At 46.4% G+C, this 26,633-nt stretch overlaps 1 protein-coding gene across 4 annotated transcripts in view; it reads left to right on the plus strand.

The window, feature by feature from the left end:
• Positions 1-25,603, plus strand: part of CCDC195 (coiled-coil domain containing 195) — a 36,611-nt gene extending 11,008 nt beyond the window's left edge. Inside the window, exons 2-4 of one of the 4 annotated variants that reach the window (XM_083177984.1) lie at positions 3,551-3,806; positions 17,141-17,232; positions 23,132-23,272. In XM_083177984.1, coding sequence (XP_083034110.1) covers positions 3,551-3,806; positions 17,141-17,232; positions 23,132-23,142 — 359 coding nt within the window. In that variant the 3' untranslated portion in view covers positions 23,143-23,272. Of the gene's footprint in view, positions 1-3,550; positions 3,807-17,140; positions 17,268-20,692; positions 21,096-23,131 lie in introns of those variants that run through there. The other 3 variants (XM_083177983.1, XM_083177981.1, XM_083177982.1) reach the window with 3 other exon arrangements.
• Positions 25,604-26,633: the final 1,030 nt, after the last annotated feature.

The following is a 26,633-nucleotide window of genomic DNA, read 5'->3' on the forward strand; positions in this document are numbered from 1 at the left end:
CCCAAACAATGTGCTCCGGAGGGAGTATTCTGGCATCTCCACAGGTCCTATCCACGGGTATCTCATTCTCATCTGGGATACAGTAGCCTGGACTATCTTCTCCATGGTTATGTCTCTCCTGCATCATCATAGTGAATTTGAGAAGTCTCTCATGCTACATATACAGTATGCCCTTAACTGAAATATTTGGAGGTATGGTCAAAGTAACACCATGCCGAATTTGGTGGAGTTGGATACAAGATGTGAATTCTACTTCACATGTGATCAGAATCCACTTCTTATTTATTGATATTTATATTTACTATCTAGAAGATAGTAGACAACAGCTGATTGGTTGCCCAATTGCAACATCACATGTGAAGTAGAATTCACATCTTAGTATATTTCCCCCACAGTTTTTTCACTTCGAAAAGTATGGTTCAACCTACAATGCTATGCACTTTGGAACAAGCACAGTGGAGTTAATGAAAGTACAATAATTACTAAAAAGTGCACCATGCCTCTAAAATACTTTGTAAAGCACTTACATGGCAATAAACAAACAAAGTGAACAATCCATTATTTTTTTTTTTCAAAGTATTCAATAGAGGATTCTATGCAATGTTGCATGCGCTCAAACCACTTGGTGAAGCAGGTGGACCAGTCTGAAGCAAATATGTTTTTTGCATGCAGGATGAAGATCTCCACTGCATCTTCCGGTGATTTAAAATTAATTCCACTCATTTTGTGTTTGATTTCTGGGAACACGAAAAAGTCATAGGGGCACAGGTCTGGACTGTACGGCTGATTAACAAGCTTTTCCATGCGTTCAAGGGCCACAAAGTCTACAACATTCCTGGAATTGTAGACAAGTGCATTTCCATGAAGGAGAAGGGCACCATGAGCGTGAGTTCTTGGTTGGTGTCTATAAATAACTTCCAGCACTGACAGCAGTCATTGGTTGGTGTACCAGGCCCCAGTGATGGTGCACTGCTGCACGGCTTGTACGGTAGCTACATGACCAGTCTAGGCCATAAAAATAGCCACCATCTGCTTTGCAGTGCTGCGTTTACATCAGAACTTCTCTGGCGGCACACCTCCAACTGAAGTCCACTGTGCCAACTGTTTTTTCTTGTGATCAAAACTGTAGATCCAGGTTTAATTGCCACTGTTGATCTCTAAGACAAAGTTTGAGCGACTACAGTACATCAAACCTGGCCAGCATATTGCGGCAACCAGTGACCTGAGCTTCTTTCTACTCTTGAGGCAGCTGATGAGGCACCAGAGCCGGATTAGGGTTCCAGAGGGCCCAGGGCATAGGAGCCAATTAATTTTTTTGCTGGTGGGTGCTCAAGCCAAAAATATAGAGGAGTGGCTTCATGGGGAAGGGGTGTGGCCACAAAATAATACCAATATATTATTATGGAGCACAGTTGTCTCCAATATTCAAATTACGGCCAGTTCCACATACATAAATGCCCCACAGTGCATGTAAATAAATGCCCCCACAGTGCAGGTACTCCACTGACAGAATACACTCTTCCCGGCATACTGTTTCCCAGGTGGCGGGTCTGGCGATGTGGGTGCTGCAGCCGCAAATTAGCAATTTAATATGGCGGCCCAGCAGCAGGACTCATCAATTTCCGTGGGTGCTCGGTCCCTTGAGCACCCACAGAATCGGCACCTATGGCCCAGGGTACTTACTGTAAGACACACACACACAGCATTGATACACATCATACATACACAAACACACAGCAAACATACACAACACACACATACAGAATATCAAGCTTTTACTAAGCAGGTTGAGAATACGCCTAAAATGAGATCATTTACCAAGCAGCTGCTAATAAACAGGAGGGTCACTCCTGTACAACAATCAGAGAATTATAAATTAAGTAGCACTGTTATCTGTATTCTAATAATAGATGCCAAACAGCCTCTCTGGAAATGCCATGTGTCAATTGTCTTTCTCATCCCAAATGTGCATCTTGTTTGCACAAATAAATTGTTGTCTTACAAGCAGGAGTACAGCTGTTAAGGTAATAGGGGAGAAGACAAAGCATATTTTCCCGATTAGTACGGGAGCCATTAGCCTGTATGTGGTTGGCATACCGGCTGTCCTGACTAGTGTGGCTGAACCAGCACCGCCCCTACACCCTTCCTTACAGCTAGGGATGCCAATCCCGGGGCATTTTTTCAATCCCGGGATCCGGGATTGAAAAATGCTCAATCCCGGGATTCCCGGGATCCCGGGATTGGCATCCCCAGCAAAAAAAAACCCATTTCATAGTACCCACCCCGGCCGACCCGCACATCTACTTACATTAGGGTGCGGGCGGGCGGCCGGGAGTGGGTTTGGAGGTGCACGGTGCCTCCCGGCAAGTGCACCTCCATAGAAGACGGCAGGCGGGCGGCGGAGACGAGGCTGGCAGGCGGAGGCGGGCGGAGTCAGGCCGGCGTGCTGTCGGGAGGCGGGCAGGCGGAGGCAGGCCGGCGGTCACTGGTGACGTGTGGCCTGCGCAGCGTGACCTCTACTGTCACGCTACGCAGGCCGCACGCCGGGTCAGGTTACGGGAACAGCCGGGCAGCGTCTGAGCTAGTGCTCAGACGCTGCCCGGCATTAGACTGCGCATGCGCAGTCTAATCCCGAAATCCCGGGATTGGATTCTCCAATCCCGGGATTGAAATCCCGGACTTTTTTAGGCCAAATCCCGGGATCCCGCCGATCCCGATCCCGGGATTGGCCACACTACTTACAGCCCTACCACATTGCAAATTGAAGCTAGGGGGGTTATTCAGGTTGATTCACAAGGCTGCGAAGTCGCAGCCTTGCGAGTCCACCAAACCCTGCCCGGCGAACGCACGCCCCCCCCCCCCCCCCCGCCTCCCCAGCAAAGTGCGGCTTCGCCCGCACAGCAGCGAATGGATGTTTTGCATAAACATCCATTCGCTTTGCTGGGGTGTCCGCCCACATCATTCGATGGTTGGTGACCATCGAATGATGTTTAGCGTGCACGCTTATATAAGTGACTTTTGAGTTACTTAGTTTAGCGTGCACGCTGGCGTGATATGGGCGGGCAGCTGACATCCTGTGATGTCAGCTACCCGACCCACACACCCGCGTCACTGCCTCATTACCATGAGAACGCCCAGCGTTCTCATGGAAACGCCCATGGAACGCTGGGCATTCCCATATGGTAATGGGGCAGCCCGGCGCTCCCCGCCCATCTCCGCCCCCCCTCGCTGCCATGGGTGCGTGCACCCGGCAACCCAAAAGGTCACCGTGGGTGCACGCACCATGCGCCTGCACATGCGCAGAAACACGCCTGCGCATGCGCAGATGCACAACATCGGTACTGCGTGCGAATGCGCGCAGTACCGATGAAATCTGAATAAGGCCCTAGGTGTATAGTTATAGGTGTATGGTTATAAGAACACATCTGTAGTGGATAACAGTCTTGCTTTTCCATGGTTGCCAAAATAGCCCGAAATTTAGGATATGATTAATTTAATACAAAAGGTGAATGTAGAATGATAAATAGTTTATTTTTTTTCTTTATTGTAGGTGCTGCAATGACTGTCCGCCGATATTCTATGTCCTCTCTTCTTTCCAGTTCTGACCAGTATAAGCCCAGTGTATGTATGAAAAGACATTCTAGCACTGGGATGCTGGAAATCAGTGAAACTATACGGATTTCAGAAGCTGACATTGGACAGCACATAGCCAAAGACCAAGACACCAATGCTGAAACACCATCTGAAAAGATAATCACTGGCATCCCAAAGACAAGATCATTCCAGGAATATATGAACAAGTGCAGGTACTATTTAATGCTGTATTGTAATAGGCCACAATGCAGGGTCCTACTTTTATAGTAGTATCCTCTCAGGGGCGGGGCCTGATGTAGACTTCATCAACCCCCGCCTCCAGTACTGCAAATCCCGCAATTTACGGGTCTTCGAGGAGGAGCAGGGCTAAATTACACAATTTGCATATTTAGCCCCTCCCTGAATCATGCTGCCGCAGGGGAGATGTAGACGGGGGGGGGGGGGGGACAGGTATCTGGGAGGGTTGCCCACCTTTCCACAGGGGGGGGGGACAACATCCTCGCAAATCTACTACAGACGCTGTCTGTCCCCCCAAATCCCTCTGTCTGCTTTCACTAACCTACCCTCTCACCTCTGGTCCTCATGGCTGTTAATCTCTCCACTTCACTTTCTCCAACCGCTCCTCCCCCCTCCCATCCCATACCTATCCTGACCACTCGCCCCCGCACCCCCACCCTCCCAACGACCCCCCCTCGCTTCTGCAATCCCAAAAACCTTATCCACATAAATACACATCCCACCCCCCCTCTTTCCTGTGCACTATGGAATGACAGATCCATCTGCAACAAACTCCCTGCCATCCATGACCTGTTCATCTCTAGAGCATTCCACCTCCTTGCTATCACCGAGACCTGGCTCTCCACCTCTGATTCTGTCTCTCCAGCTGCTCTCTCCCACGGTGGCCTCTCTTTCTCTCACACTTCCAAGCCTGACGGTCGCCAAGGTGGCGGCGTGGGTTTTCTCCTCTCAGCCTCATGCACCTGCAGTGTCATTCACCATGAACCCTCTCTCCTTTTCTCCTCCTTTGAGTCTCACTCTATCCGTCTATACTACCCCTACCACCTCCGTGTCGCTGCAATCTACCGCCCCCCTGGCCCTATCTCCCAATTTCTTGACAACTTCGCCGCCTGGCTTCCACACTTCCTCTCCTCTGACCTGCCATCTGTCATTCTTGGTGACTTTAACATCCCCTTGGATAACCCCGCTGATCCTGGCACCTCCAAACTCCTCTCTCTCTGCTCCTCTCTTGGCCTATCTCAGTGGACGACCTCTCCCACCCACATCCAAGGACACTCCCTCGATCTCGTCTTCTCTCGCTCTTGTTCCCTTACTGACTACACTATCTCGGCTTTTCCTCTTTCTGACCATCACCTAATCTCCGTCTCCCTCCCTGCATCCCCCTCTCCCACCCCCCCTCCCAAGCGCATTGTCTCACGGCATAACGTCAACACACTTGATCTTGCTGCCTTCTCAAACACGCTGTGTCCTCTGCTCGCCCCAATCGCCCTCATGTCCTGCCCGAACCTCGCCGCCTCCCTCTATAATGACACCCTATCTTCGGCATTGGACTCTGCCTGCCCTCTCTCCTCTATCCCCCTTCGCTGCTCCAACCCCCAACCGTGGCACTCGCCTATCACCCGATTCCTTAAAAAGTGCTCTCGCACTGCCGAACGCTTCTGGAAGAAATCACGCTCCCTTGCGGATTATATCCATTTCAAATTCATTCTTTCCTCCTTCAGCTCTGCCCTTGCTCTGGCCAAGGAATCCTACTTTAAGTCGCTCATCCTTTCCCAATCATCCAATCCCCGCAGGCTATTCGCCACCTTCAACTCCTTGCTCTCCCCCCCTCCTCCAGCTCTTCTGTCCTCCATCGTAGCCGCTGATTTTGCTACCTACTTTTCAACCAAAATCTCCTCTCTCAGGACTGCCATCACTGCTGCCATGACCTCACCCTCTCCCTCCTCCCCTCCTACATCTCCACTCCCCTCCTTCCAACCCCTGTCCTCATTTTACCCCACCACTGCTGCTGAAGTCTACTCTATCCTTCAATCCGCTTCTCCCTCCACCTGCCCACTTGATCCTATCCCCTCCAATATTATCCGTTGTCTCAGTCCGTCAATCTGCTCTCACCTGGCTCACCTCTTTAAACTTTCACTATCCTCTGGGATCTTCCCTTCCTCCTTCAAACACGCTCTTGTCTCTCCAATGCTCAAAAAAACAAATCTGGACCCCAACTCTCCATCCAACTACAGGCCCATCTCCCTCCTCCCTTTTGCCTCCAAGCTCCTAGAACGTCTGACCTATAATCATCTCCTAAGCCACCTTACTGCTAACTCCATTCTAGACCCCCTCCAATCCGGGTTCCGCCCTTTACATTCCACTGAAACTGCCCTGACCAAAGTCACTAACGATTTACTATTGGCTAAATCCAAAGGCCTCTTCTCTATCCTCATCCAGCTTGATCTGTCGGCTGCCTTTGACACTGTTGACCACCCTCTCCTGCTCAACACCCTCCGCTCCTTTGGCATCACTGGCACGGTCTTCTCCTGGTTCACCTCATACCTCTCCGATCGCTCCTTCTCCGTCTCCACTCCGAGCTCCTCCTCTCCTTCTACCCCGCAGCCAGTCAATCCTTGGCCCTCTCCTCTTCTCCCTCTACACCACCTCTCTGGGCACCCTCATCAGCTCCTATGGTTTTCATTACCACCTTTATGCCGATGATACCCTAATCTATCTCTCCTCCCCCGATCTATCCCCATCACTCCTGTCCAAGGTCTCTGAATGCCTCACGGCCATCTCAGCCTGGATGACCCAACGCTTCCTGAAACTAAACATGGCTAAAACTGAACTTCTAATCTTCCATCCCCCGAACATCCCCTCTTCTCCCACAGCATTATCTCCATCAGCATTGGTGAAACCGAGATCACCTCCACCGACCAAACGCGCTGCCTCGGTGTCATCATTGACTCCTCCCTCTCTTTCACCCCCCACATTCGTGCTCTCTCACAGTCTTGCCGCTTTCACCTACGCAACATCTCACGCATCAGACCATTCCTCTCCACTGACGCGACCAAAATTCTCATTCACTCTCTTGTCATCTCCCGCCTTGACTACTGCAACATCCTTCTCTCTGGGCTACCTCTCACCCGCCTCACACCTCTCCAAACCATTCTTAACGCTGCTGCTAGGCTCATCTTCCTCTCCCGCCGCTCTACCTCCGCCTCCCCCCTCTGTCTATCTCTTCACTGGCTCCCCATTCCTTTCCGAGTTCTCTTTAAACTCCTCACCACCACCTACAAGGCTCTCTCCTCCTCCACCGCTCCTTACCTCTCTTCACTGATCTATATCCACATTCCCTCCCATCCTCTTCGCTCTGCCGCCGACCACCACCTGACCTCTCACCTAATTACCTCATCCCACTCCCATGTCCAAGACTTCTCTTGCGCTGCCCCCCTGCACTGGAACAACCTCCCGCCACCCATCAGGCTTTCTGATTCCCTTACCTCCTTCAAGCACTCCCTCAAAACCCACTTTTTTTGACTAGCCTATCCCTCCTTCTAACCTCTTTTGATCCTCCTACCCTGCCTCCGTTCCTACTTATCCTGTTGTTTTTCGTTCATCCACCCACCTATTTTTAGTATGTTAACTCTTATGAGTAGGGCCCTCCTTCCTCATGTACTCACCCTCAGGGCCGGTGCAAGGCAGTTTGGCACCCTAGGCAAAACTTCTAATAATGCGCCCCCCACCCAGTTTTGTTATTCGTTAGGAATAAAGTGTATATATATATATATATATATATATATATATATATATATATATATATATATATATATATGTTTCTGTGCGGGCACCCGGTGCGCAGCAATGTACTTCAAAGTATCCCTCACACACCTGTACCCCTGTCCTGCACGCTGCTGTTTCCCTTACTCACATGTAACCAGGCCCTGCACCCAGCCTCATCCCTAACACATGTTCCCCAGCCCTGCACCTCCCCCAAACCACATGATCCATACCCAGCCCTGCAACACACATGTCCCCCAGCCCTGCACTTTACCCAACACACATGTTCCCCAGCCATGCACCTCACCCAAAACACATGTTCCCCAGCCCTGCACCTCCCCCAAAAAATGTTCCCTAGCCCTGCAACACACGTCACCCAGACCTGCACTTTACCCAACACACATGTTCTCCTGCCCTGCACCTCCCCCAAAACACATGTCCCCCAGCCCTGCACTTCACCCAACACACATGTCCCCCAGCCCTGCACTTCAACCAACACACATGTTCCCCAGCCCTGCACCTCCCCCAACTCACATGTTTCCCAGCCCTGCACCTCCCCCAAAACACATGTCCCCAGCCCTGCACTTCCCCCAACTCACATGTAAAACCATCCCTGCACGCAGGGGCGGATTTAGGGATGAGGGTGCCCCTAGGCACAACAATAATGTTTACTAAGTAGGACAGTTTATAGGGGCAGTATCTGCATGTCCTATACATTTACACTATATTTAAGATTGAATATAGTACAGTACAGTGGATATTTTGCAGTTATTGGTACATTTTGGGCTGACAGTACTATCACAGGCATCCAAGTGCCGCCCCTAGGCCGGTGCCTCACGTGCCTAATGGGAAATTCGGCTCTGCCTGCACCTCCCCTCCCTCAAATACATAAAGTATGTGCCAGTCACCTTTGCTGTATGTCTGGATGATCTGGCTGCTGGCAGGATCGGATCTTGTGCTGGAGGGGGCGGAGCTACCAGACGATCTCTGTGAAGAGCAGCAGCAGGAAGCAGAAGAGCAGGGACACAAGCCTCATAACTGCCGGCTGCTGCTGGAAGCTGAGCCCAGCAATCACCCACAGAATGCAGTACCTGCTCCCAGGCCTGGGTAACAGCATTCCAGACTCCCCTACAATGCACGAAGTCCAGTAAAATACTTAATTTACATGATCACGGTACTGGGGCGCCCTCTAGTGGCCAGCACCCTAGGCAGCTGCCTAAAGCTGCCTAGTGGTAGCTCCGGCCTTCTCACCCTACCTCTTTACCTCACCTGTCCTCCTGTCCTGTTCTTCCCTTCCTCTACTTCATCTTCAGTCTCCTCAACAATTTTGACACCTACTTCTGAACTGATGCTGATTTTAGTTCTACCAGCTATACCCCTATTTATACTGTATCTTTCAACACACCCTGTACGTTACCTTGTCATTTGTTTTTTGTTTGCTATGTACGGCGCTGCGGACACTTTGCGGCGCCTTATAAATAAACGTACTACTACTACCCGAATTTCAGGAGCCGGGGGATACAGTGTCTATGTCAACAAAAAAACTTGTGAAAGACTCATGTCAACTTTTTGACTGTCGACCTTCCCATTGTCGATCTGATACGTGTGTCAACCTTCCGACCCTGTCAACCGTAGTCATGTCAATCTACAGTGTTTCATGCATCAATCTGTTGACCTTTAGTGGTCCACCTAATGTACTGTATGTCAATCTTCATACAGTCCATCCTGCTGAGCTCATATACATACATGCTGATAGGGTGAGATCATTAGGTCTAATGACCACATACCGGCTGATATTATCTTGACAGCGAATTCCCAATTCATGTTCAGCTTCTTTATTATATTAGAAGAATACAGTGAATCACATTTAGGGGATATATGGCTTTCGAAAGCTAGGCACTTTCTGCCAGCAGATGGCAGTGTTTTGGAGACTCACGGACACTAGACATAACTTTTTTTGGGTAAAAATTTAACAAAAATAGTGTGTGATTTTTGCCCCAGTTAAATACTCCCCTGTATTTGGGAAACTAGGACCGGTTCAAAGAGCTCGGGGCTGGTTATAAGTACCCCACACCGCTTAAAAAAAATGATCAAAAAATCACATTCCCATTACTAAAAACTTGAAAATCGCAAGTTGCTAAAAATTTGCCAGATATCACACCCCCACCTATGTGCAGCAATGGGTCCAGGCAGCGGCATCTAGACAGCAGGGATCTGGGCAGCAGCGGCTGGGAGCTTGTAGCACTATTTGCCAGGCAGCCGGGGAGAAGAGCTGCTGAATTTGAAAGGATATTGAAAAGACTGGCCGGACGCTGATTGGCTGAATTCTCTAAGCCCCACCACCCAGCAAATAGCACTACAAGCTCCCGGATACCCGCTGCCTTGACACCACTGACCGGACCCGTTGCTGCACGTACTGTAGGTGTGGGGGTATGTGGGGGGCGGGGGACAGTGTATTCTTTTGCCCAGGGGCTCATGCTGATGTTAACACGGCCCAGGCTGGAGTCTGTGAGGGCGACAGTGGGACTAGCGCTGCGTCACTATACAGGAACACTTGCGGCGGTGATTGACAACGACCCAGGATGCTCTTTTACTAATTGCCTCTCTCATCAAGCTGACCGATGTCCGTCTCACTCTGGTAGGGCGCACAGCACAGGATGACTAACTAACGGACTCACACTGGGCACGCTCCCACTCATTGGGCCAGATTCTCTGAGCTTCAAAAGTGATAAAATAGAGAGTGAGAAACAGCTAGCCAATCAGCTCCTGCCTGACATTTTTCAAACACAGTCTGTGACATGGCAGGTAGGAGCTGATTGGCTGGCTTTTTATCACTCTCCAGTTTATCACTTTTGAATCTTAGAATCTGGCCCATTGTGTTGAACGTGGGGAGACGCTGGGGACCACCTACAAGCAGGAATGGGGAGTGCGGAGGGAAAAACAGCTTGTGGACTGATGCTGTAACTGCTGCTGGACATAAAGCAGACAGGTGCAGAGCGCACCTTACTAATAGGGTTGTCCACCACTCTGCCCTATAGAAGCACTCAGCCCTGACTGGCTGAAAGAGTCTCCATGGAGATGCCTACAGCCAATTGGGGCTGAGTGCTTCTATAGTAGGGTGACAGCAGGGATGCTGTTATTAGTGTGGAGGAAGCTGGCTCACCCTGCAGTCTGGATTTGCATGTACAGCATACTGGAGTCCAGCTCAATGAGGCCGGGGATGGTTATGCTCAGGAGGGGGTACCCCACTCCCTTTTTATTTTACATTTTAACTTTTTTAAGACAAAACCATGCACTGGTCTGTGCATGGTTCTGTCAAAATCGTCTGTCAGAACCTGGTCTGTTTGTGTTGCGATCCAATTAAATTTGCGAGTTGTATAATTTTTAATTGGAAAACATCTGGATGTGAATTGAAGTGTGTTGAAAATCGCAGCAATAAAGTGTGATTTTTATCGCAATTTGCATCCTATTAAGTTATCGATTTCGGAAAAACGTTCAAATTTTGAAGTTTTTTTTAATTAAATTTGCAAAACTCAAAATATCTTATCCCATTAAATGTCACCCATGAATCATGAACAAGTGGGTAGTGGTTGTGGTATAAATGCTGGTTTTGTCTTTATAAAGATCTATTTTATATACTTAATATTCCCTATTTTTATTGCACATTCTGTTCTAAAAAAAAATAAAAAGGGAATCTGGCAGTTTATAAATGGAACCCAGAATCCAGCAACAGCCTCAATTCCCAGGATTTGGCCAGGACATGCAAATGAGCATTGTGGGTGATGAGTACAGATAACAAGCCATACAGATTGCCATTGTAAGCTGTCAACACTGATCTTTGGTTGTGTTATATGCTATAAAGGAAATCCTAGTTTTGTTAAATATTCTGTAAATATAAAGAAGGACCATTGGGGGTTATTCAGACCTGATAACTGAGCTGCGAAGTCGCAGGTTTATGGTTCTCAGTATGCATGAGCGAGGCCATTTAACAATAAAATACAGTGGAGAAAATTTACTAAGAAATATTAATTTGGCCAATGACAGCAATGAATTCATACAACTGGCATCGGCCGTATTATCCGCAAAATACAATTAGTAAATAGGGCAGAACTACTAACCTGCCGTATTTATGGATTTGTATTTCCCCGATGCCGTAGGCCGCCGTATGCATTCCTATGTGGCGGATCTATATACAACCGCTGAATACAATTACCAATCGTCAGCCTGCACCAGGCTCAAGTCTGGTCCTGGTTCCCAAAATATGGGGGACCAAATGAATAGGTGTCCCCTGTATTTTAGTCACCAGCATCCATGCGGGCAGTGGGCTGCAGTTAAACCACACGCAAAGCTGCTAATTTCGCAGCTTTGTGTGTGGGCCAGAATACGGTCCTATTTCTGTGTGTCTCTGTTCAATTATACATGGCAGTGGCGGAACTCCCGGAGGCAATGGAGTCATCTGCCGCCGGGCGCCCGGCTTAAAAGGGGCACAGGCTCCATTGCCTCCGATGTTCCGATGCCTAATCGCGTGCCGCAGTTATCTTGCCCCCCCCCCCGCCGGGTGTGAGTGCCCCTACCCCCCTGTGCACAACGGCGCATCACCGCGTGTCACCTGCCTGTGCGGGCTGCTCACCTCTGCGGAAGTCCCCTGACATCCGCCGGCGCGCGAGTGAGCAAGCCAGACACTGAAGCGACGGGAGCTGCTGCCGGCAATGGTGAGAGAGTGACTGACAGTCACTGAAGATAGAAGCACCGTAGGGTGGTAGACGCTGCAGCAGCAGTGAGGGTGAGAGATAATTCAGTAAAAGCCTGGCCAGCACTCTGCAGTAAGAATACCCTGTTGGAAAATACATTATATATATATCTATATATATATATATATATATATATATATATCTATATAGATAGATATAGATATATCTATCTATATATATATGGGCAGGTGTGGTGCGGCACTCTCGGCATAATAAGACACACGAAGTCAAGTTGTGGTCAACGTTTCAATTTTATAGGCAAAATTGTCATCAGGAGTTCCTGATGACAATTTTGCCTATAAAATTGAAACGTTGACCACAAGCTGACTTCGTGTGTCTTATTATGCCGAGAGTGCCGCACCACACCTGCCCATATCTCTACCTGTGAGGGCACCGGCTCAAGTTACAAACCTGTCTCTGGGAGTGCCGATTCTTGGACAAGTATCTATATATATATATATATATATATTTATAGATCCTTTTATCCAGACATGTGCGATCAAGCAAAAGGGCCGCATATCCAAAATAATACAGGTTGAGTATCCCGTATCCGAGTATCCGTTATCCGAATTATTCCGAAAACCATACATTCCAGAAAGTGAAAAAAAAATATTTTTTTTGCTAAAAACTCACTGGGGACATTTGTAACAGCACTACTGGTGACATGATATGTAACTGGCACTATATATGTACAAGAAAATGATTGCTTGGCATTCAAATTCAATATCTGAGATAGTGCACACATTTTGTTTCATGTTTTAAAACCTTGTTTTTTGAACAAATAAAATATATTTGTGTGTATTTTATGTGGTAATAAAATATATTTGTGTGTATTTTATGTGTTTATACAGCATACATGCAAGATACTTCAAAATACATCATTGAAATATTAAAATATTCCGAAATACGGAATAATCCGTTATCCAAAATTCTCCTGGTCCCGAGCATTTTGGATACGGGATACTCAACCTGTATATATGTATGTATGTATGTGTATATGTGTATATATATATATATATATATATATATATATATATATATACTGTAGATATATATATATATCCTGATGAATGTAAACTCTCAGAACGTCATCAGGAAGTTACATACTATGCAACAAATAAATAGTGTCTTCCCCTTGTGAGTCCTCCCCGGCATCTGTTGCTGCCCTCAGCCCCACCCCCTCCTTGGGCAGTCCCAGGATTCTGTTTCGGGCAGAAGTGACGTCAGCATAGCTGCAGCAACGCTATAAACAAACCCAAACCGGAAGTGGAATCCTGCGACCGGCGATGGATGAAGTGGAGCTGCCGGCGATATGGCTGTGACAGACGCCTAGGAGACATCATGTGGGTAAGACACTATTTATTTCACTTGCATTAGTTGCACAGTATCCTGATGAAGGGTGAACTCCCCGAACTGTTGATGTCACTTTAAATACATGTTTTTTACGAGTGTCACCTCTTTCCTTGAAGCCACATATCCCCTTATCGCTGCTGTGGCTGACTCCCCCTCCTAGCAGGACCATAAATGTCACACTTTCTTTATTTTAAACATAATTTCCATAACATACATATATAAATATATGTATGCATGTATGTAAGGTCCTGTGTGTGTGTGTGTGTATGTGGGGGGGCATCAATATTTATCTTGCCTCCGGGCAACTGGGACGAACTTACGCCACTGAGACATGGTACAGTACTGGGTGGGTGGTGTTGCTGGCACTATCTGTGTGTCTGTGCAGTTAGATAAAGGACAGTACTGGGTGGGTGGGTGGTGTTGCTGCCACTTTATGTGTGTGTCTGAGCAATTAGACAGGGTACAGTACTAGAGGCAGTGGATTATTAGATAGACAGTGTCTAGATAGGCAGTCAATAGGTCAAGCCCAAAAGGTCGACATGCAATGGGTCAACAGGGTCAAAAGTTCAACATAAAAAAGGTAGACACAAGAAAAGGTCTACATGAGTTTTTCAAAAAAATTTGGTGGCAATGTCGACAATTGTCAATATGAACCCCAAGTACTCACCATGCTTTGGGCTCGGAACACTGTTATATTTTCCCTCCAGTTAATACTTCCAGCAGATATTCGAGGGCCGTACTCCAGAAATAGGGGATGTGGTCACTGAAAAGGGGGTGTGTCTTTGAATGTATTCTAGCACACCATATACCCCTTTTACACATCATGCAACACAATAGTAGGCCCCTTACATATTAAGCCGTACAGATTGAGCCAAGTCACATTATGCCACACAGAATGAGTGAAATTTCACACTGAAATAGAACAAATTCCCATTATTCCACGTCCCTCATATTTCCTCACACCAGCTGCCCCTTAGTTATTCCACACACCTGCCCCCATTAGTAATGCCACACACCTGCCCCCATTAGTAATGCCACACACCTGCCCCTCTTTAGATATTAAGAGACAGGGTACAAGAACCTGTCACACAGGACTATGTGCAGGGCCGGCACCACCACTAGGCAAATCTAGGCATTTGCCTAGGGCGCCGGCCACTGGAGGGCGGCATTTTGCCCCCCCCCCCCCCCCCCGTGCTGCGGGGGTACCTGTTCTGCGGCGCTGTGTATTTAAAGCTGGCGGCGGAGGCAGCGGGGGTCCCTGCACTCAATTAGAAATAACGAGCGCTTCCGCCGGGCTATGCGGAAGCGCTTCTGTTGTGAAAACACTGTCCGCACGGCGCACGCTGATCTCAGCCAATCAGCGTGCGGACAGTGTTTTCACAAAAGAAGCGCTTCCGCATAGCCCGGCGGAAGCGCTCGTTATTCCTTATTGAGTGCAGGGACCCCTCGCTGCCTCCGCCGCCAGCTTTAAATACACAGCGCTGCAGGACAGGTACCTCCCCCCCCCCTCCCCCGGCACCGGGGCGCCCCCACCCCGACTCGCCTGGGGCGCTCCGGTGCCTTGCACCGGCCCTGACTATGTGTATAAATGTTAACAATACCAACAGGCTATATGACTATTTGAGTGTTATAAAAAATATTATTATCAACCCTATCCTGCAATTATGGGCAGTAATGGCTATTGTAGTAATCCCCACGTTCCTCAATTCACTAGTCAATAACGTCTCCCCCAGCTTAATACATAGAGGAACGTGGGGATTACTACAATAGCCATTACTGCACAAAATTGCAGGATAGGATTTATAATAATTTTTCTCTCTGCAAATCCTAAGGGATTATCACATACCGGGCACCACGTGTGGATCAATCGGTTTGCCAATCACTTCTCACATCACCTACTACCCTCTTCTCCCTCCGTCTTGTATTAAACTTTATCCAATGTCCTCTTCACAAACAGTACTTAACTCCTGCTAACTGTAGTCTATATAATTATGCATTTGTATTAAAAGCATACATAGACAGTAGAGGACTTTGAATTGACCTGTAGGGTGACATTTAATAGGATGCGAATTTTAGTCACTTTCCAAAATCGCACCCTATCGCACTTTTCAAAATTGCACTTTTCCCGCGAAATACACATATTTAATGGGATGCGAAATCTGTGCCAAAAGGAGCAATAATGTGCGAATTGTTTGTCATGAAAATGTGCGAATTTGAGGAAAAGACGCTTTCAGCCAATCAGGGCTGAGCTATGCGTCTCCATGGAGAAGCATCAAGCCAACCACGCTAATAGCCTCTATAGTGCTGGGACAGTACTATAGAAGTTGATAGCAGCGCTGGATGAAGCCAGCTCACCCCGCTGTCAGTGCGGGGTGAGCTGGCTTTGGAGGAGGGAGGGCAGCGCTGGACCCTGGTTCGGTAAGTGTATTGGTGTAAGATTGAGGTGTGTGTGTGTGTAATAAAGTTCTATTTTTCTGTGTGTGTGTGTTTTATTTTAACATTCTTTTTACAGGTGGACTACAAGTCCTAGTGGGCCCATTAATGCCCTGCATGCTGGAACTTGTAGTTCACCTGTATAAAGCAATGTTATGTATGAATGATTTTACACTATCAGGCCGGTGTCCAATGGCCAGGGATGCCGGTGACGGGTGAAGCCTGGGGGGGGGGGGGTTATTGGGGTCCCCACTCCCCCAGGTACTCTGTCCAAGGCTGACCAGCCATGGTGCTCATGGTTTGGCCGGGGAACCTTATGTAAAAAGTGTCCCCCGGCTGTGGCATGACACCGCAGGCTTTAGGAGCCTGATGTTGGTTTCAAAATACGTGGGACCCCCAGATTTTTTGTCCCCCGTATTTTTGGAACCAGGACCGGCTCAATGAGCCCGAGGCTGGTTATGCTCAGGAGGGTCGACCTCACACCATTTTTATTTAAAATTTTAACTTTTACACATTTTTTAAGACAGGACCATGCCGCTGTCCTCATACCTCTGCCTAACTGTATGGTGACTGTTGCATGATACACAATTGTTTGCATATACTGTTTATTTGATAGGCGACCGTTGGTATATACCTGTCCTACTGATGATGTTTTTCTTGTTAGTTTATAAGATGTTTTTTGTTTTTGTCTGCTCTGATTTTGGACCCGTTCCCTCTATGGGACACCCCCCCTCTGCTCGCTGGGACGGAGGGGGGTCTCCCTTATCACACACTCCTTTTCAAATGATCCCGCCTGAAGGAATTGGTTAGTATAACTGACCAAAATACCCCATCCATATCCTCTGAGAGGGATATTCCCCTTCTTTCATTTAATGTTATTTCCTGGAACGTAGAGGGCTTGAATCACCCAATCAAACGCCGTAAGGTTCTTACACATTTACAACGTATGTCCCCACACATTGTTTTTCTGCAAGAGACACATTGGGTGGAGGGCTCACAACCCAAACTTAGAGCCTCCTGGTTAGGCGAATGCATCTCTGCTTCATACACCAACAAGACCAGGGGCGTAGCTATTTTAATTAACAAGACCCTACAATATTCCATAGTCAGGAAATATATTGACCCTGATGGTAGATTTGTCTTGCTAGACATACTTCTAGATAATATTACGTACACCCTATGTAATGTCTATGCTCCCACAAACCCTAACAACTCCTTTTTTTCTCTAGTTCTACAGAAATTGCTCTCTTGGGACCCTACCAACCTCATCCTGGGAGGGGACCTCAACGCGGTCATGGACTCATCTATGGACAGATCAGGGGTGAGTTCTCGCCAGCCTCCAGCCTCCTCTAATCTTCTCTCGCCTCTTTGCTCTCAGCTTTCTCTGACTGACCCTTGGCGTATTTTTCACCCCCTACAAAAAGACTACTCATTCTACTCCCACCCCCACTCGACTCATTCTCGTATAGACTATTTATTCCTCTCGGACCATTTACTCCCCAGGGTGACGCATACCTCCATCCACGATATCATAATTTCTGACCATGCCCCTATTCTGTTATCCATTAAGCTGTCTCTCCCCCAATCCTTCACAAAATGTTGGCGCTTCCCGACCCATCTCTTCCATTCTAGTGACTTTCTTCTACACCTCAAACACTCATGGTCCAACTACATCTCTGATAATGCCGCCCATGCCGATGACCCCCCTTTATTTTGGAATGCATCAAAGGCAGTACTTAGAGGGCACATCATGTCTTATGTACATTCTATCCGCAAAAAGTTTACACTTAGACTGAAAGACTTAAGCAAGACTCTAACTGAAGCATATAGAACATACAAAAACTCAGACACTCCTGAAAACAAGGAGGCATACCTGTCCACTAAGCTGCTTTACGACACATTTCTCACGGAGCAAGCCCAGACTAATCACAACCATTTTAAAAATAAACTACACAGATTTGGGAATAAGTCAGGTAGACTTCTGGCCAACCTAATCAAGGGACCACGCTCTCGCACATGGGTCCGCATGATAAAGAAACCAGGGACGATACTAACTGACCCCAATGCCATATGTGCAGAATTTATGGACTTTTATAAGACACTATACTCGGCAGGCCAGGACAATGAAACTGAAAATGGGACATTCATAGAGGCCTCTAATCTGCCCACCCTCTCACAAGAGGAGAGTGATATGCTAGATAGCCCTATTACAGAGGAGGAAATACGTACCACCATTAAGGCCCTCCCTAACGGTAAAAGCCCAGGCCCAGACGGCTTTAGTGCGGAGTTCTACAAGCTACTTTGCTCTGAGATCTCTCCGACTTTGGCCCTTCTTTTTAACCATATTTTGACCTCCAAAGCCCTACCCCATAATTTTAATGAAGCCAAAATCATAGTTCTCCCAAAGCCTGAAAGGGATCCGGGCCTTGTCGGCTCATACCGCCCCATATCCCTCCTAAACCAGGACTTTAAAATTCTTACAAAATTAATGGCCAACCGTCTGCAGAAGTGTTTACCACGGCTGATTTCACCTGCTCAATTGGGCTTTGTCAAGGGGAGGCAGTCTGTGATGGGCATTCGTGCAGCCATCGCCGCAATCTCTTATACCCGCTCACACCAGGCACATAATAACATTCTATTAAATTTAGATGCCGAAAAGGCTTTTGACCAAATCGCCTGGCCTCACCTCCATAGAGTTCTGGCCAGTCAATTATTTGGGGAGTCTTTTCGTGCCTTCATTAAATTAATATACACCAACCCCATAGCCAAAGTAACGGTCAATAATGTATCCTCCCCATCCTTTCCGTCAAGGTTGCCCCCTTTCTCCTCTACTCTTTAACTTGGCACTTGAACCGCTCCTCCGCTTCATTTCACTATCACCCCACCTGAGAGGTATATCCATAGGCACCAGAGAGCTACGCACCGTAGCCTTTGCGGATGACATCCTCCTCTTCTTATCTAATCCCAAATACTCTACCCCCTTTTTGATAGATACATTTAACAGATTTTCTTCCTTTGCTGGATTCTCAATTAACCTGCAAAAATCGGAAGCTCTGGCCATTTTTGGCCAAGCACGCATAGGATGGTCCACCCCATTCCCCTTCAAGTGGGCCCCCTCACACATTACCTTCCTGGGCATCAATCTCTCCCCACATCCCCATAATCTATACTCTTGTAACGTCACCCCGATTATCCAAAACATAAAGCAGGAACTGGCCCTCTGGCAGAACCTGCCTCTTAACTTTCTGGGACGCTGTAACCTTTTTAGGATGGCTAGTTTCCCTAAGCTCTTATACATCCTGCAAATGACCCCAATCTTACTTACTAAATCTGATCTGTCAACATTAAACTCTGCGATTTCCAAATTCATTTGGAACTCTAAAAAACCTAGGATCAGTCTCCATAAACTAATGCAGTCCACCCAAAGGGGGAGTGTTAATCTACCCAACATCAAATACTACAACCTGGCTTGCATTCTCCGCTTCGCCGTAGACTGGATTAATGATTCCAACACATTCACAGATGTATCCCTAGACTCTCAATTCTGCCACCCCCTCTCCCTTAGCTTTATCCTACATGCCAGGCCTTCTCAATTACAATCTAGCCAATACGATAACCTCCTCATCTCATCTACAATATACGCATGGAGACGGGTAAGGAAATCTATGCATTTAAACTGTTACTATTCTCTTTCCCTCCCTCTGGTCGGTAACCTGGAATTCCAAAATGGCACGGCTGAAACCCCTTTTACCTCTTGGCGCTCTTCTGGCATCCTGTCTCTACGTCATTTACTAAACACATCACACAAGCCGCTGACCTTCGACGAAGCCATGACACGTTTTCATTTAGCTCCCCAACACAGATTCGCCTTTCTCCAAGCCACCCACTACCTGAATCATATATTGCCCAAGTTAAAACCTCAAGACATCACAAACCCTCTCGATTCTATCATACGTACTCGTACACATACCATTTCCACTTTATACGCACGAACACGCCCCGAATTAGATCCTGAGTCAGACCTCCCGGCCCTTCAAAAATGGGCTTCACAAATCACGACTCTTGACCCCGAAACCATTTTATCAACATTCCTCTTGAACTTGAAGCTTATTCCTGCCAGCTCGTATCAAGAAATGTCCTACAAAATCCTACATAGGGCTTACCTCTCCCCTAAACGCCGCCATCTGATAGGAGCTGCTGAAACCTCCGAATGCCCAAAATGCCACTCACCTGAGGCAGACCTTTATCACTGCCTATGGTCATGTCCTCATATTCAAACATTCTGGAATTCGTTACATAACTTTGCTGCCTCCTCACTAAAAGTATTATTCCAGTGCAGTGACTCCTGGGCTTTATTCGGATATGTGGCAGACCAAACAGCTGTCCCCAAACATGACAAAAAACTCCTTGTACTACTGTCGGCGGTAGGCAGAAAGGCTATCCTACAACAGTGGATACAGGACACGGCGCCCTCCCTAGAGATGGCAACCTCTAGACTACTCTTCCTATTTACCATGGACTGGTTGGAGGCATCTCTACACAAAGAATCTATGACCCCGGCCCTGTTTGGGGTATGGAACAAATACATTCAGATTCTGCCCCAGAGAACAAAAGAGGCCATCCAGACCTGCTTCCAATCCACCTCATGGTATAGTCTTCAACTCCTTCAAAATAGACCCCCCATAATTATCTAATTATTAGGCCCAAGCTACCCCCCATTCACTCATCTACTCTCTTTCCCTTGTGTTCTCCTTTCCCTCTCCTCCTCCTCTCTGCCAAAGGCTGGATCAGTCCATAGATGGGTCCTCGGGTTGAAGTTGGAAGCGGACTGTTAAGGTTTTATTCTTTAAATATATATACAATTTTACTTTTATTTTTATCTTTCTTTATTTTCTTTTTCTCTTTTTGGATTGGTTATTTTTTCCTTTTTTAGTTTTGCATAGTTACTTTTGTTATTGTTGCTAATTCTTGGTAACCCAATTTCATTGATTGGTCATACTATCTAACCTCATGCAAACCATTACCAATTCTAAACCAATATTAGGCTTAATATTGTAGTAATGCTAAGGTTACCAGGACATATTCCTTTTCATTATCTATGTTTGTTATGGAAAATTTGGAAAATGGTGAGTTGTTCCTCACTCAATGCCTTTGTACTAATCTTAATGCATATGTTTGTCGAGATTTGTGTGGATCAATAAACATATTTTGAAAAAAAAAAAAAAAAAAAGACAGGACCATGCACAGATCTCAATGGTCTGTGCATAGTTCTGGCAAATTTGCCTGTCAGAACCTGGTCTGCATGTGTGGCAATTTTTATAATGGGAAAACATCTGGATGCGAGTTCTGGCGTTACTAAAAAGCGCACCTTCAGAATGTGCGATTTCGCTGCAAAATCTGCCTTTTTCCGCATCTCATTAAATGTGCGATTTCGGAAAAACGGACCATTCTGCCGAAAAAAATCCCCAAAAAACGGTTTTCACATCTCATTAAATGTCACCAATAATGTCGACCTTTCCTGCTAATTGAGAACATAACATTGTTTCGCAACAATTTCAAGTATTTTTATACAAGCGCACACAGCAAGAGTTAATTGGGCCATCCTTAATTGAAGGTACAGATGGAGCGCCTCTGATCCTTGGCTGGGGATCGCCAGCATGCCTGCGCTGGCGATCGCCGGTGCAGAGGCGCTCCATCTGACTGGGACACGCGTGCGTCCCAGTTGATGAGATAGTTGATAACTACTGTTCAACAGTCAGCCTCTGCACGGATGGGTGTGGTATAGGGGATACATAATATAGTTACAAACTGACACTTGTGAACATTGTTGCTGTTTGAAACAGACAGATAACAGCAACCATTTCATATGAAAACACTGCATTTGATTAATTAAAACATAGACTTTCAATTCAAGTAACACACAGTATCCCCGTACGTGCTTTTTAACACGCACCACATTCACTTTGTTTGTTATGTGTTCACATGCCTTTTATATTTCACAGTTTTAAATTTATTAATAAAAGTTATATTTTATTGTGATTAATCTTTTTGTGGTGCACCACACAGTGACACAGTTTTTCTGTCCTTGTAATTATCCTCTTTAGATATTCCAAACACCTGCGTGCCACCCTTAAAAATTGGTGCCAATTGCAGCCCCATGCAGTCACGGCGACTTACCCATCCTCTGCAGCTTTGCTGCGGCTGTAGTGACATGTGGGGGGAGGCTCGGCACTGCTGTATGTGTGCCCAATGGTGGCTGTGTGTGCGTGCGGTGTAGTCCTGCAACCATTCGCACAAGCGATGGGCCGTGCCTGGCGCCTGCTATGCACAGGCTAAGCATCGGCTACACAGGACTACGCCACACGCACACACAGCGGCCATCGGACACACATATAGCAACGCCGAGCAGCAGGCCAGTCAGGAGCTGGGATGTGTAGTTCATTAACATCTGGAGGGCCGGTGTTGCCCAGCCCTGATCTAGACACTTTAGATCTATCAACCGAAACCAGTACTGGGTAGGTGGTGCCGCTGGCACTATGTGTGTGTCTGCTCAATTAGACAAAGTACAGGACTGGGTGGGTGGTGTCGCTGGCACTATGTGTGTGTCTGCTCAATTAGACAAAGTACAGGACTGGGTGGGTGGTGTCGCTGGCACTGTGTGTGTGTCTGCTCAATTAGACAAGGCACGGGACTGGGTGGGTGGCAATGTTCCCTCTAATTTTACGAAGGCTTTGTGCAGAAAAAGATATTGGCTGTGCAACTTTGGAAGGAAATGTACATTTTTGTGCGTCACATAACGTATACAGGCCTAGGTTTCGAGTTCTGTTGAGTTAATAAAGCAATTTGAATAATTACAGACTTCACACACCACACATATAGACTATAGCAGTGATTTTCAACCTTATTAAACTCGTGGCACACTAAAACAAGATTTTAACCTTTGTGCGCTCAGTTGTAATGTCTGTGCGCGGTCTCGGCGAGTTGTGTGCGCGCGCACACGCGCACAGCTTAGAGGGAACACTGGTGGGTGGTGTCGCTGGCAATATGTGTGTGACTGTTCAATTAGACAAGGTACAGGACTGGGTGGGTGGTGTCCCTAGCACTATGTGTGTGTCTGTGCAATTAGACAAGGTACTGAGTGGGTATTAGGTGACAAGGTATCTTGTCTAAACAGATCATTGTATACTTCTGAACTGTATACCTTGTCCTCTTCCTTTCAGAGGCAGAGTAAAGGCTGTAACGTTCCTGCTACCAGTGGATATGAGAGCATATGCTGAAAATCAAATGACTTTCCAGACTCCTCAAAATCAAAGTGCAAATCACTTGAGCACGATAATTGAAAAGGATCCGTGACTGGTAAATTTTTTAAGACCATCTGACTCATTCTGATGAGCCTGCATTAAAAAGATAGCCGGATCTAAGGTTACATTTTGTACACAATACTCTGGCAGGCTGCCTTCTCATATGGACAAAACGTTTGATTTGGGCCAGTGGTTCTTTGTTATCCGAAACCTGAGGCAGTTCAGAGAGGTATTATGGTGTGATCTTACATACAGCTTTTCATTATTCCAACCTTCCTTCTGTTTCACTGGCCAGTTAATTAAATGCACTGGGAATTCTATGGCAACAGAAGTTATTATAAACATACTAAGATGCATATAGCTGCAATAACATTACAAACCACATTTCAAAGTCTAATAAGTGAATACATTTATTATAAACAATGCAAAATCCCACTGCAGACTACTCAGTCATCTTGCAGCATTGCCAGTCCTCCTGGATTAACTGGCTGTCTTTACATTGTCCAATCACCCTGCAAAAGCAGGAGCTATTCACACTGAAGGAGATTGCTCTACAGCTAAAGAACTTAATGAATTAAGTGATTTGCTATTAGAATGCAAATAATACACATACATATCTACCTAGTAGCTTGTCTTTCCTACAGCCTGAATGCTACATGAATAACCCAAGCTTTGAGAATGTGATCCATGACACTTCCTATAGTTGTTGCAAGTCATCTCGCATTGCTTGCCTGATCCTACACTACATACTTTAGTTGGTACCATCTTGTCCCACGAGTATTAGAATTGAGCTCTGCTGAATTCACTCTAATGTTTATGGAACCATTTCTGCCCTTTCTAGCCATGATGCAGATGGCCAGACTCAGTGTACTAGGGAATGAAAGGCCCACTGGAAAATGCAGTGGTATTGGTCCATGCTTAAGGGGTGTGGTCAGTAACCAGAGAGGGTGTGGCCAGCAATCAAAGAGGGACTTGGTCAACTACAGTACTACTACTCAAACACCCAAGTTCACCCAACCATGGACCTGCTCCACTAAGTTACTGATCCTCTACTAGAGTAAAATAGCAAAATGTGGAACCTGACTTCTAGATGAAGGGCCAACTGGAGATCCCCCACCACCCACCATGCACCTGTAGGCCTGTCCGGCCCTGGCCATGCTGATGACATTAAGGCCCATGTAAGAGTCCCAGGTGAGCAGTCATATGGTGTGTACACACGGTGAGATTCCCTTGCTATTCGATTTAAGATTCAGGTGCTATGCAATTTTTGCTATCTCTGTACTATTTACATACAAGTCATACAATCAGTATTCGATTTGCACTATATATAGTCATTGCTGCCCTGTCTATCTGGGTTTCGATATTTGCTGTCACGGGAGCGCACATCGGGATCGCAAGGTAAAAAACCGGTGCAATCTGCATACGATCTGCTTACAATATGCATACGATCTGCATGTGATTTTGACTATATAGTCAAAATCTAATGTCAAATCTTTTTCCCTTTACAAACCCTAAAGAGAAAATGTATCCAATGACCTTATCTCTCCCAGATGTTTGATACATCTGCAAGTACTTATAATAAAGGAATGTTGATTTGGTACAATACTGCAATATAAAGAGAAAGAAACAAGTTTTTCCTGCTGTAACTGATGAAATGCTCCTAATTATACCCGAGGGATCTACTTTCAAAATTGCCTCATGCAAATATGATTATGTCTGATTACAAAAAAAAAAAAGTTTTTTTCATCAGACTGAGCGTTAGTTCTGATATCATGTGCATCTCCCTTTCAATTTATTAACTTAATGATTAATGAAATAGAAACACAGAATATGGATATGCAATCACTTCGGAAATAAAAAAAACATTCAAGAGACTATGCAAAAGTGTGTCTTTATTAAAAGGATGACATTGTATACATATACTCATAATACACACAAACACTTCCAGCTAAAAATGTTCCATACAAAAGTATATTTACACCTTAAAATAATCAACAGATTTCAAGAGAATACGGGAAACAGGCCGAACACTACGTGTAACATGTTAACATTTCACATTGTAGGGCAGATTGGAACGGAGAATGCAGAAAACAGTTTATGGGTTTAATTACATTACAATTAAACACATATATTTTCTTAGTCTTAGGGGTTCATATTTTATTAATAGTTGGTATTACAATGGGTGATTAGACGCTATTGCAAAGCTCAAATGGTTTTTTAGGTCTGCAGAACACATAACGACAGACACCCTCTCTGGCTTACTCAGTGGCATTAATTAGTATACGGTATTTGCCTAATTGCAGTGTAAAGCTGTGTACACTTAGTGCAAATTTTTACTATATAGACAATACAAACAGACAAACAGATAGCAAGTTGGACCTTGTTTGCCGACACCCGATCCATATTTGATCCCGATGAGCATCAGAATCGTAAGTAGAAATAGACTGTGCAGCACAGTCTATTTCTACTATCTAGGAACGCTCACCCCATGCGTACCGTTCCTACTTCATTGCCAACCGATGCCGGCACTCCACTGGGTCCGGGACGGATGCTGGCAGCGAATCGATATCAGCAGCCGGTGTGTACACACCATTAGACTGGGACATGAAGGGCCCACCGACGGAATTCTATGGTAAGGGCCCATATTTAAGGTCGTGGCCTCTCTCCACAATGTTTTGCCTAACTATTAGGATGAGACCATTGATACATACTGTATATACAGTAAATACTGCTAGTGCATTATGATAATGTATTAGATAAATAACTGCAATGCACTGTAAAAAAAAAAAAGAAACCATAGTCCTCTGCAGTACAAGGTAAGTTAGGTAACATACTGTACAGTGTATAATTTAAGTGAACAGTCTAGTACGTTATCCCTAGAGGAGACTATGGGCCCCCTACAGGCAGAGGGCCCACTGTAGGTTTCCCTTTTACCCCTGAATGCCAGTTCAAGGTTTGCTATACAGAAGAGGCTGATGCAACTGAACAGGATGTAGAACTGATCGCTTTGCTTTGAGTTTTTGGAGCCCAGCGATCAGGTAAATGCCGCCCCCCCCTGCCTAATTGCACATCTGCCAATGCGATTGCAGCCGCACATGAGGGGAAAACCATTCTAAATCTTTCACCATCGAAAGGTTTTTCTATATTTTCGGTGCTGTGATGGCCGTGGGGAGAAGGAGGCCGCTGATGACGTCAGTGACTCTGCCTTCCAACGGCTGGGGAACTCCTGCGGTTTTTTTTAGGTACGCCCAGAAAATGCACGGTTTCTGCCCCCAAACGGCTGCAGGGTGTCAATCGCCCTACGAGCAGCCAGCGATGGCTAGCCATCGCTGGCTGCCTTTACACGGACGGCTTGCATACAGCATACTATGGGCATACGGGGCTGTTCGATAATCCCACGTGCTGTGAAATCACAGCTGTG

Source organism: Crinia signifera, chromosome 3 (genome assembly GCF_055691185.1).
Source record: "Crinia signifera chromosome 3, ASM5569118v1, whole genome shotgun sequence".
NCBI classification, from domain to species: Eukaryota; Metazoa; Chordata; class Amphibia; order Anura; family Myobatrachidae; genus Crinia; species Crinia signifera.